We start from the raw sequence: 12993 nt of genomic DNA, 5'->3' as shown, positions 1-12993 counted from the left end.
CCAGCAAGCGCAGCAAAATTGCAAAAACACAGCAAAATTGATCCATATCAAATATAAGTCATGTATACCTCACTTGCATGGTGCAAGTTTCAGAGGATGTGCATGTGTGCCTTCTATTGCAGAGAAGAGCCAACGTGAAGCATGTTCCTTAATCCCAGTGACCGGATCAAGCCCTCGTATTTAGAAAAGTGTAAAAAAGAGAAAGATAATACAGCAGGCAATTTGCCACCGTGTTGCTTTATTTGTTTCATTCATTAATTTTAACTCCACACTGTCAGACATACTGTAACAGTCCCAACTGTCTTGCATCATTTGTGCCCCCTAGTAAGAGATGGTTAACCGTTGATTGTCGTTAATGCAGGGGAATCATGGGAACGGAAAGGTGCAGGCAGGAGTAGAGGGTGGGACCCAGCTTCCTGCCATTCTTCCTCCTGGATGCTTTCTTCCTGAAGTCATTAAAAACACCGGCACTTAAAAAAAGCCCTCTGAGCAGATTTTAGTTTAACAAGAAAAGTAACCCCCCCCCCACTCCCACTCCCAACATACAAGGAAACACAATAACCTTTCTGTTCATCCACCCCATGGAGATTTAGGAATGCAGTGAGGAATAAGGGGCGGGGAGGGGGGGGTAATATGGGGATAGGGTGAGAAGGCTGATGTCACTTTGCAGATGTGTTATGGCATGAGTTGTAAACATGATTCAACAGGGATGGTTTGCAGGCTTTAATTTTTTTCCAACCACATGACTCAAATGACTTTATGTCACTGTGCTATTTTAGGTGCTGGAACTGCCAACAAGTGGTTTAGCTATGGCGTTACCATGGTATTATAGTCTGGTCTTCTTCTCCTGCTCATTCCCCTCCTGCACTTTCTCTTTTTCATCAGATGGTCTGGCAGCATTCAGAGCTTTCTTGCGCACAGAGTTCAGTGAGGAAAACCTGGAATTTTGGCTCGCCTGTGAAGACTACAAAAAGATCAAATCACAGTCCAAGATGGCCTCTAAAGCCAAGAAAATATTTGCAGAATACATTGCCATACAGTCTTGTAAAGAGGTGAGTAAAAATCTAAGCAGCATAGAGTTAGACGCAGAGAAAGCCGGCATCCAGTGCTGCTACAAGCACACAGTCTTTAGATCAGCTGGGTTCACTAATTCAACCTCCTTATCTTTAGTTATTGGTTATATCAACAAGCACTTGTACCAATGAACGATATTTAGCAAGGTTTGTCAGTTAAGGTAACCCAAATCCTCACATGTTTATTTGGGAGATTGAAGGTTTTTATTTTAACGTGCTTTTTTTTTTTGACAAAAAGTAGATGCTACATGACACAATCACTGCACTGACTAAATGGAAAAGCCTGTCTTTTGGGGTGGTGCTGTAAGGTGATGAATGTAGAAGGCCCGTCAGAAATAATTTCTATGATAGTAGGTGGAAAGAATGAGGGTGATATGCACTTAAAAGGCTTTTTTCCCCCTCCCTACAGCACTCTCCCATTTGTCTTAAACCCTAGAGAGAGTGGCAGAAGCTTCATTGTCCAAATATACCAAAGCACATGTAGACGTAAAGCTAAGAAACCTCTTGCTCCACAGCTCTTTATTCTTTTTTGTGCCTTAACACTTTTCATCTTGAGACGTGGCTGTTTTTACTACTTAAGAGTTTCAGTGATAGAAACTATTACCTTAAACAGGTAATAGTTCATTTTTGGGGGGTGTTGGTTGTGTTCGAACAACTTCTCCAAACAAATTGGGATTAATAAAGTTGTCTGTAGTTTATATATTGTATTGTATTTGTATCTGTATTTGTATTTGTTCTTGGGTTTAGGGGACATACTACATTGCTACAGACCTTTTTTCTGCGTATAGAATCTGAACATAGATATGAACAAGCACTCAGTGCGAGCGACCAGTGCTAACATGGAAGTGAAATGGGCAGAATCCCGTCCTTTAAAAAAAGCAACAAGTTGTGCTTCTGGTGACTACAAAATAACGTGAATAGCCAACATATGTATTCTTGACTTCTATGATGGATCAGGATAAAGTTCCAGAGTTTATTTTGGATTAAAACTATAGCTATAGGGGCGTCTGGGTAGCATAGCATAGCAGTCTATTCCGTTGCCTACCAACACAAAGATCGCCGGTTCGAATCCCCGTGTTACCTCAGGCTTGATCGGGCATCCCTCCAGAAACGATTGGCTGTGTCGGCGGGTGGGAAGCTGGATGTGGGTATGTGTCCTGGTCGCTGCCCTAATGCCTCCTCTGGTTGGTCGGGGCACCTGTTCGGGGGGAGGGGGAACTGGGGGGAATAGCGTGATTTTCCCACGCGCTACGTCCCCCTGGCGAAACTCCTCACTGTCAGGTGAAAGGAAGCAGCTGGTGACTCTACATGTATTGGAGGAGGCATGTGGTAGTTTATAGCCCTCGCCAGATCAGCAGAGGGGATGGAGCAGCGACTGGGATGGCTTGGAAGAGTGGTCAGATACAACTGGGGAGAAAACGGGAAAAAAAAACTATGAATATGAGCAGTGGAGTGGAGGTACTGATTTTTCCTGGTAATTTTTTCCTGCACTTTGCATGAACCTCCGCAAGAGGCCTACAAATCGTAAACAGGCAGAATAAGCCTGAATAATCTGATATTAGATAGTACAACCCAATAATGCACAAATTACTTATGTATGTTGCTTTGGAGCCACTACAAGTGCATTTGGTTGATTTTCTTTTTTAGAGAATGGGATCGTTGCCCCATTCAGCTCCATGTTTGTGCTGACTGCTTGTGCTGAGTACAGTTTAGCTGATTGAAAGTTGGGATCCTGCTGTAGACTATTGTTCAGCACAAAATCAGCTCCTTCAGACAAGAATTTGAAAATAAACTATACTAGGCTACCAAAGAAGATTGAATCAATCCCTCTGGATACAACGTGCATTGACAGATATATTTCATCACTTAACTAAGTGACCTCTTCAGTCTACAGACTGTGGACAGATGGTCTACACCCATCTACAGGCCAGTGGCACTCTTTCAAGGATGAGGATGTGCACATCCTTGATAGGGAGAAACGCTGGTTTGAACGCGGAGTCAAAGAGGCCATCTGTGTGAAGAGGGAACGACCATATTTGAACCGAGCGGGGGGGGGGGGGGGGGCTAAGATTACATCTGTCACCATCTTACGATGTTGTGATAGCAAACATTCCCAAATCCTGTGTGAATATAGTACACATGGCCATTGTAACTCTAGTTAATGGGCACGCCCACATTTGCATATGAAATTGGTCGTTGGGTGCGGTTGTTATGCAGCTGTATTGTTTATAAGGGTGGGGATACCTGCAGTCAGTTGAGACTTTGAGTGATGAGACATATCTGTCAGTAAACGTTGTATCCAGATGAACTGATTCAAACCTTCTTTGATTGTCTTACCTGGATTATTGAGCGTGCATGCATTAAGACATACTAGGCTACAGAAAAGCATAAAAGTATAGTTTTGAGAAGAGTCAGCCGAGGCCTAAAAATGAAAGTAAGCCTATGCTACTTTAGGTAGTGATCTAGTGATTTTGGAGGTGGATTTATTTTGGATTTTCAGGTCAGAGATGTGGTGCTGGTCAGTATCATGGGAGAAAGCAAAAAAAAAAATATATATATTTTAACATTGGATTTCCTGTGTGTCCAAGGTTTTAAGATGTAGTTTTTCTTCTTCAATTTCCCATTTACTGTTTGATCACAATAACCAGATCATTTAAATAGTGTTATTATAGGAATGATTCTGTCCCCTGACTCTTGATCAGTTTAAGTGGTTGATCACTATAAGTACAGTTACGTATAAGCAGTTTCTGTTGTATATTGTAAGTATGAGAGTTTCAATATTTTCTTAGTTTTGTTCTGTCCTATTATTTTTGCCCCTCAGGTAAACTTGGATTCATACACCAGAGAGCACACCAAGGAAAACCTGCAGAATGTGACTCGCTCCTGCTTTGACCTAGCACAGAGAAGGATATATGGGCTGATGGAGAAGGACTCGTACCCGCGTTTCTTGCGCTCAGAACTCTACGTGGACTTAATCAACCAAAAGAAACCCAGCTCCACTTCCACTTCCTCTTCATCATAAGAGCACTGAAGACAAAAAAAGGAGTGCTTGCTAAGAGATGATGATGATGATAAAAGAAACATAAGGATTTGAGACTTGAAAAAAAAATAACGGGGTGGGGGGTTGACATCTCCTTGTTTGCCTTTTTTTCTTTTTTCTTTTTTTGCCATTCCATCCACTATAATTTTTGTTGTTATGGTGTGAGAGGAGACGGCAAGGCTGTGGCACTGCAAAGGAATGTTGTTTACACAATGACCGGGTGGATGCCTGTATGGATGGATAGCTAGATGAATGGATGTAGGAAAGATACAGCGGCCCGTGAGTGAGGGTCACAACAGGACCTGGACACTTCTCTTATCACTGTTATGTTTTGGTTGCAGTCTCTTGTCAAAAATTGGCAATTTTGTCTGTATTTAACTTGTCCAGATATACTGTAGAAAAGAGAAGGGGGGGAGGGGGGATGCAGAGATACCATGCAGATTTGAAGACAGTCCGGTACTGTTTTTTCACTTTCCCCCCCTTTATTTTCTCTTAGAACTCCCCCTTTCACTCCTTTCTTTCCCCTCTACCAACTCTATCCTTGAAGCCAGTTAAAAGCTGTTGGTACGACAGAGACATGTGTGTGTGTGTGTGTGTGTGTGTGTGTGTGTCTGTCTGTGTGTGTGTGTGTTTGTTTGTGTGTGTCTGTGTGTTTGTGTGTGTCTGTGTGTGTCATTGTTCACGAATATATTTTTCATTGGTCTCCAAACTGTCTCCTAGAGGGGAAAAAGAAAACGTCTTAGGTAATGTGTGAATGACTGGATGGAAACTAGAATTATGGTTCTGTTTCACACACTTGTCGTTTAGCGGAAGCACACATGCAAATTACACGAATGCACCTCTGTCAAACACTGCATCTACCCGTGGACCTTTTCCAAAGGGTTCCAGCTTATTGCAATTATCCGAAGTTTAAGATGTGAACTGAAAACATGGGTGGAAAAATTCAACGTACTTTTGGATGGACTGACAATGTGATGAAACACGAAGGCGTGTCACTCTTACATTAAAATATCTCAGTAATGAAAAGGACTCTCTGCCCGTCTTCAAAGATTGTTAGCGGCAAAGAAAGGACAGACGAGAAAGGAAAGGCTTGAAAGTGTTCCGTAGAGCCGAACAGCATTTCCTTTGACATTGCCGCTCGTTCTGGAGTGAAGGAGGAAGCATTCTCAGGACATCAAGGCACTCAGCTTTGAGGGTTCCCAGCTTGGTTTTATGTCATCAATGTTTCCTTATTTTTACATATTAAATGTTTTATACACTTTAGGTTCAAATCTGCACTCCATAGGTATATGTTGAGCAGTACGTAGGAATTGCTCATTTCATAAACATTAAAATAGAGATAATAACGCTTCATGTTATACAAAGGTTTGCCTATTTATTTAGACTATCTTGCTGAATGCTTTTACCCCATCCTCACCTTCACCAAGGCACTCAGCTGAACGCTCTCACTTCCCTCTTAACCACCAAACAAGTTCAATGCTGTCCTGAACTTTAAGTGCAATATTTTTTTAAATATTATTATTAATATTATTATTATTATTTTGATGTTCATTTATTTGAGTAATGTTCAATTTGTATGAGGAAGACCAATGGCTTGAGCTTTTTATTAATTCTACTTAAGAAAAAATACCTAGAGCTATAAGGTTGACTTACAACTTAAAAGTAAAAACCATGAGTAGTTCCATGAATTTTAAGTGAGTAATTCTAACTGTGTGTATACCCCAGCAGCAGGCAGCTGGGGCATTGTGGATGTAAATATAATTCTTTAAGAAAACTACGAGAAAAAGACATTTAAAAAAACAACAAAAAACAATAGGTCTCTACAACTAATAAGTGTGGGACCTGGCTGTATCTATGTAAATACAAGAGACTCAGAGCTATAAGATGACTTGTATTATTATAAAAGAAAAATTAGGTGAGCAAGGGCAGGTACAGTCCGCCCTTTTCCCTGGTCATACACTACTTGTAAGGAGTTTAATAAAATGCATTTCATCATTTTCACTGTTTACAATTCAAAACGCATCTCCTATGTTAGCAAGCAAAGAAGAAAGTAGAGTACAATTGTTGTCATTGCGAATGATAAATAAAACAACCAACTGGTGGAATAAATCCTGTCTGATTTTTTTTTACTTTCCAAAGTGTACTGTAACGTGCATGGATAAGTAGACACGTTAGCCCTTGGCTAACGGGTCGGACCCTTTAGTCGACTGGTTAACGTTGTCGCCTGCGGTGCAGGAGTTATGGGTTCGCGTCCCAGCTGTGGCGGTTCCCGGCCGCCCTCTCGAATTTGCTACCGTACTGTCAGCAGTTGATAACAACACGTTTGTGCAGTTGCGCTCAATATGCACTGTCTTTTTAAGGGACCTTGTCTCGCTGATGATGTCATCCTAATGAGAAAGTATCGCGATGGCTGCGCGGTTTGGACAGAAGGAGGAAGCATAAACATGGCGGAAAATCGTTTGTACATGCCGACATCTGCTACATGTCAGCCCTTCGAGAGTGTTGTCGGTAGGTTAATTTGAGTTTAGATCCATCCATCTTGTGCTCGGATATCCTGAGTTTGGACAGCAGTTTTATATCTGATTGTATGGAGGTACATTCTTGTAGTTGCCGATATTGGGTAGACACGTGAGTCGAATGAGACGAATAGTTGGTCATAAAGCAACCTGTGATTTACTATGTTCATAATGCTTAATCTGTTAAGCCACGTGTTTATAATACTAACCTCGGTTCGCCTTTAACTTGTTTGTAGTTTCTTTTTGTCTCCCCAATTCGCTGTTTTCCTTATTCAGCGCGCCCGCAATGCATTGTGGTACAAGGTGTGTAGGACGCGCGCCAGCTTGTAAACAAGCACGCGTTCAGTACTGTCATCAGCTGTTATGTTATATTACTTTGAAACCGGGTTTAAAGTGCATCAAAATTTAAACAAAAGACCAATTTCCAAGCGGAAGTCTGTTTTTAGCAAAAACAAAAACAAAAACACTGAGAATCATGGAATGTCTTACAATTAAATCAACTTAATTTTACTGTTTATATTTTTGGCAGGATCCATAATATAACAGCTGATGATAGTACTGAACACGTGTTTGTTTACAATCTGGCATGCGTCCTATACACCTTATACCACAATGCATTGCGGGCACGCTGAATAAGGAAAATGGTGAATTGTATCCGGCCAATTGACCCTTCACTAAGGTCCGCCCCCCCCCCCTTAGTTACTGTTGCTAAGTCCGTCAAGCTTTAACATTATTTTACGGTTAATAAAATTAATTACTTACTTTGGAGCAGACAAAGCTGTGCTTGTTGATCTTTGAGGGGTTCAACTGGATTTGAGGACGTCCTCATAGCTTTATCCAACGTCATCACAACGTCATCGTGCAACATCATCACAGAGATGTGTGCCCAACTAGGGGGCAGAAAGCGGCTACAGTGCAGAGATTTTAACCAAGATAGAGCTCAGATACAGCAGAGACGACGCATAGTTGTTGTGCAATAAACTGCACAAACCGCCAAAAGGATGGGCGGAAAATGTTCAACATTCCAGAGGAAGGGCATGTGACCCCTCTGGAATGTTGGCTATTTTCGTTATTGAACCGCTTTGATAGCTCTCAAAAGATTATGAGATGCATAATCTTTTGAGAGCTACCAAAGCGGTTTGCCCCCTGGCTGCGCACGCACCCAGTAATGTTTGTAAACAGGAAACCCGTCTATAACAAGGTATATAGTGTCGTTGCCGTAACTTGGCATCTCAGATGTGATGCTGCTGTTGCTGCAGAGTGATCTATTGATGGGTATAATGTATTTGTTAGCCCACCCACCCAATATCATCACCAGCCGTCACTGATCCCTCTCCTGGATCGCCACCTTGCTGTAGTGGAGAAGCTCATGTGTACCAAAGATCCCACGAGCTATATGCTGTCCAGAGCTTGGCTCCTGGTAGGGTCACCCAAGGTCAAGTGGGAGGTTCCAGACAAAGTGCGATCCAACAAAGACCTTAACGGCAGAACTGGTGGAAGATGTCTCCAGGTCACAGTGCCAGTGAAGGCGGATGAAGGCTGCAACAGAAGGTGGTACCCAATAATCTTGGTTCTCCATGCAATTGGACTCTGGCCACCCCCTGCCAAGGACTGTGTGGTGGTTGCAGGCGCAACAGCTTCTCCCCCCCAAAAAAAGCTGTCACGTGCAGACATCCTCCCATTATGCGGCTCCAGGATCGGCCTCTACACCCACCTGAACATCCCAAGGGAGGACAGTCATACTCGACCCCGAGTGACCACCGATGATGACAAGCTAATATTGGCTGTGAATGTTTTCATTCATCCAGGTCATGGTTATCCAAAGGAGCTGAATCAAATGCAACTGGAAAAGCTAATATTGGACTTAATTCTATATGTTTACATATTATCGTGTGTGGGGGGGGGGCATTTAGAATGATTCCAATGGCACCTGACAAAGAGGGCACTCAAAAAATGTTAGAACACAATTTTAATGACGTTTCATTTGTCAATGTGATTGTCTTTTCATGGGACCCAAAAGCCTGGCAGCACCCCTGTTTATGTGTCTGCAAATGCTACTTCTTTCAAGCCTCTGGATGTAGTGTACAACATGGCCCTTCCTCTTATTACTCGACAGTATTCATAGCTATCATTGCGTCCTATATGAATAATTAAATTGTCATCACTGACACCATGTAGTGTCAGTGATGGTGTAGCGGTCTAAGCATCGGCTTTGTGTCAATGCAGTTGTCCACTGGGGACCGGGGTTCGCGCCTCGGTCTCGTCAGATCCGGCTATGGCTGGACTCGATGAAGCAGCAATAATTGGCAACGCTGTCTTCGGGAGGAGGGTGGAGTCGGCTTGTGTTCATCACATGAATGCCTCTCTGTGTGTGTCGGAAAAAGCAGTGGTTGGGCCTGTATTCGCCTTGTCACGGAGGTGGCGAGGTGTCTCCTTCGAGACTGCCGGCCGGAGAGATGCGAACGCATACAGTACGAGGGTGGGTGTTTGAACTAAAATAGGGATCGATTGGCCACTAAACTGGGAGAAAAAGGGAAAAATCAGAAATAAATCTAAAAAAAAACATTACCTTTTATTCATTTATAAATCCCTCCCTCATAAATGACCTCATTATCTATATCATCCTTGATGAGTTTCAGAGGTACAAGTTACCTTACGTGCTCATAAAATTGGCTTACTCGTGATACTCCAAAAACTAAAAAAAAACTGCTTTTAGCGTTACAGCGCCAAATGCTTTGAATACTAAGTTTCGAAAAGAAGAGAAACGTGTCTGGTCCTGTTTGATGTGTTTCATTTCTTTGTCTTTTTGTTTTGTTTTGTTTTAATTTGCAGGTGGATTATATGTAATTAGATAATGAATATGCTTATTTATCTACGTTTACCTGTGTTTTTTTGTTTTCATTATTTTCTATTTCAAAAATTCTCGTGAACAGGTGACGTTTTGTAAATGAGACAGAGGTCTCAAAAGTTTTACTATTTGAACAAAAATCAATCAGTCATTTAATAAAGCGATGAGTGTGACCCTGTGTGGGTTGTGAGGCAGGCGGGAACCTGGTTTGGGTGGAAATAGGTGTCGGTCTGTTATCCGTTTAGACACATTTTTCTGTGTTTGTGTGTGTTTGTCAAGGAGGGGAGCTGGAGGGACCTTTAAACTAGTGTAGACAGTAACGGATAGCAACTAATCCTCTTTGCCAGCTGCCGTCTGTGTTGACGCGCGCACAAAACCTTTCTTTAGTCTTTTGGCACCATTTCCTCACAGCCCGCACACTCCTTACGTGCAGCCCCCCCCCCCCAACCCCTTCAGTGCACAACCCCCCTCCCACACACACACACACACACTTCCCCCTTTACAATGGAATTATTATCCTCAAGCGTGCTATCTCTATTTTAGCTTCTTTCCTGTCTGCCTGTCTCTCTCCCTCCCTTACTGAAGTTCCCCCCCTTTTTTTAACCACCCTTTACGTTTTCGTTTTTTTTTCTCCAATTTTATATCGTCCCACAGTTCTCTGCCTGGACCTTCATCTCTTCTATATCACCCGTAAACCAAACTGTACGGCCTGTCTTTCTTCAGAAATATGGCTGTGTCCACAACCCTGAAGCAGCACCACCACACACGTCCTGCTGTGGGTGCACAAGGGTCATCAAATCAGCCTCCTAAATCTATCAACCGTTACTTTTGGTGTTTAATATTTTATAATTAAACTAATAAAATTAATGGAATGATTAAATCAGTCTCAAAATCTATTACCCGTTAGCCCTGGTGTTTAATATTCTATAATTAAACGACCAAAATTGATGGAATAATCAATGTTGCACCGATTTGAGTACTTTTATTAGCAGGGGAAGGCTTGAGTGAATATTGTGCCAGATCAGGCAGGACAACGACTTCAATGAAAACAATTTATGAGAACAATCAATAAAAAAATCGATGCGTACTACTCAACACTAATTACTATTACTGACCGGGTACGATCACTGCTGAGCAGCTGTGTCATGATCAAGGCACGAAGGGTGAGGCTGTGCAAACATTGCAAGAGGTTGTGTGTGTGTGTAACTACGTGCGTGTAACTAAGTGTGTGTGTGTGTGTGTTTGTTCACTGAAAGGGGGGGGGGACTGCACGTGGGAGTGTGTGTGTGTGCGGGCTGTGAGGAAATGGCACCAAAAGACTAAAGACAGATTTTGTGTGCGTGTGTGTGCGCGCGCAAGTGTGTGTTTGTGTGCGTGCACGTGTGTGCGTGTATGTGCGTGTGTGTATGGTATGTGTGTGTTTGTGAGTGCACATGCTGCAGCGCACTGGAGAGCGGTTGTGTGTGTGTGTGTGTGTATGTGTGTGTGTGTGTGTGAGAGAGAGAGAGAGAGGAAGGCTGCACGCGGCCACATTGGTAAGATGGTGCACAGCGAAGTGTGGTAAGATTAGTCAAAACCCTGCCCTAACCTACCCCACTCACCCTCGAAACTGTTTAACCGTTTGCAAGCTCTCATATCGTTTTATATTCTAAATACATAATATATACAAAGCTCCAAACTATACACTTGCCAATGATATTAAACTCCATATTTAGTGAGCAAGGCATTAATGACCTGCCGTCCACACTTGGGTTTAATTCTCCCATTGCTGACAACATTGTTGTTTAATTCATCTTGTGCTCAGGTTGTAAGACCAGCAAAACAACAGCAATCCTCTTGCAACTTCAAAGAATCTCGTTGACCGAAATCATTTTCAGTTCAGTGTTTTGATCAACAATTCTTGAAAAAAAAACGTGTTTATGTGTATCCTGCTCCTTGGTTGAAATGTGAAAGAGTATCAATCTAAAAAAAACCCAAAAAAAACAACACTTTACTGTGACAATTTTAAGTAACCTTAAATCAATGGCCCTTTCAAAATTAGCCTGTTGAGTTCTGCATTGGCACCATCATGAAGGTGTTTTTAGAGGATGTGGTAGGAACCACTAGCACTCACACTGAACTGTTTGGGGGGGTCTTTTGTCTTAAACACTAACACAGTGTGTTGTCCCTCAGCATGAAAGCACACGCACGCGCGCGCGCACGCACACACACACACATACACACATCAACAAACATACTGTTTGCCTCACTTGAATAGTATATTTGTGTGCCAGCAGTGGGAGGATTTAGCCTGAACTAATCTTAATTCTCTTCGCGGCCAATTCTGCCAGCTCCTGGCAGGTTGAGAAGGAACCCCAGTATGGACCAAGCTGCCGCTGCCTTTAACCCATCAACCCCCTTATTCCGGGCTGGTTTGGGATGTGGGAGCTGGTCCACTAAGAAAGGACACATTAAAAAGTTGCGTGGGGAGACAGAGGACTTTACTCTATATAATGACGTTAAACATCAAGTATTTAGAGTGTTTGTGTGTTCCAGAGGACGAGTGTGACTGGTTGTGTTGTCTCCTTACCTCTGAGCAATTGAACCATAAGACAATGAAAGAGGGGAAAATGACAGTGAGTCAAGAAAACCTTCTTAAATATTTTCCTCCTGTGTGTGTGTGTGTGTGTGTGTAAGTGTGTGTGTGTGTAGGTGCATGTGTTTATCATGTCTAATCCAGAAAGTTCTGCACAATATGGGAGTGAGGAAGAAAGAGGCCCAGGCTTTTCTCCCCAATTGTACCAGTCCACTCTTCCAAGCTGTCCCCAGTCGCTGCTCCACCCCCTCTGCTGATCCGGGGAGGGCTGCAGACTACCACATGTCTCCTCCCATACATGTGGAGTCGCCAGCCGCTTCTTTTCACCTGACAGTGAGGAGTTTCACCAGGGGGACGTAGCGTGTGGGAGGATCACGCTATTCTCCCCAGTTACCCCCCCCCTCGCCCCGAACAGGCGCCCCGACCAACCAGAGGAGGCGCTAGTGCAGCGACCAGGAGTCCGGGACGCATACCCACATCCGGCTTCCCACCCGCAGACATGGCCATTTGTGCAGTGACACACGCCTGACCAAGCCAGAGGCAACATGGGGATTCGAACTGGCGATCCCCGTGTTGGTAGGCAACGGAATAGACCGCCGCGCTACCCGGTCGCCCTCGGTTTCTGTTTTAAATAGCTTCTTATATAACAATGGTAATTTGCAAGTGTGTGTGCACACGCGTGTGCATGTGTGTGTGTGTGTGTTGTTAAAGATCTCCATGCCAGAAAAGCTTGACATTGTAATTTACGTCTTGTCATTGTACTCCCCTTGATGTGTGCAGCAGGCTCTACATCATTGATACCCAACCCCAAACACACACGCAAACTAAGACCTCACATCTGTTTGTTTCACTCCACTCACTTCATCTGCTTAAACTGAGCGCTGCTGACGCCATTTTTGAACGCATTATGAGAGGAGACTATTTTAAAAAGGCCTGCATTG

At 43.2% G+C, this 12993-nt stretch overlaps 1 protein-coding gene across 1 annotated transcript in view; it reads left to right on the top strand.

Moving 5' to 3' along the window:
- The window catches only part of rgs3a (regulator of G protein signaling 3a), a 177692-nt gene extending 171356 nt beyond the window's left edge, over positions 1 to 6336 (top strand). Inside the window, exons 15-16 of the mRNA XM_056290421.1 lie at positions 886 to 1052; positions 3895 to 6336. Coding sequence (XP_056146396.1) covers positions 886 to 1052; positions 3895 to 4095 — 368 coding nt within the window. The 3' untranslated portion in view covers positions 4096 to 6336. The remainder of the gene's footprint in view (positions 1 to 885; positions 1053 to 3894) is intronic.
- Positions 6337 to 12993: the final 6657 nt, after the last annotated feature.

Source organism: Lampris incognitus, chromosome 12 (assembly GCF_029633865.1).
Source record: "Lampris incognitus isolate fLamInc1 chromosome 12, fLamInc1.hap2, whole genome shotgun sequence".
Lineage (NCBI taxonomy): Eukaryota > Metazoa > Chordata > Actinopteri > Lampriformes > Lampridae > Lampris > Lampris incognitus.
The sequence above is the reverse complement of the archived record's forward strand: the minus strand, read 5'-3'. Positions and strand labels throughout refer to the sequence as shown.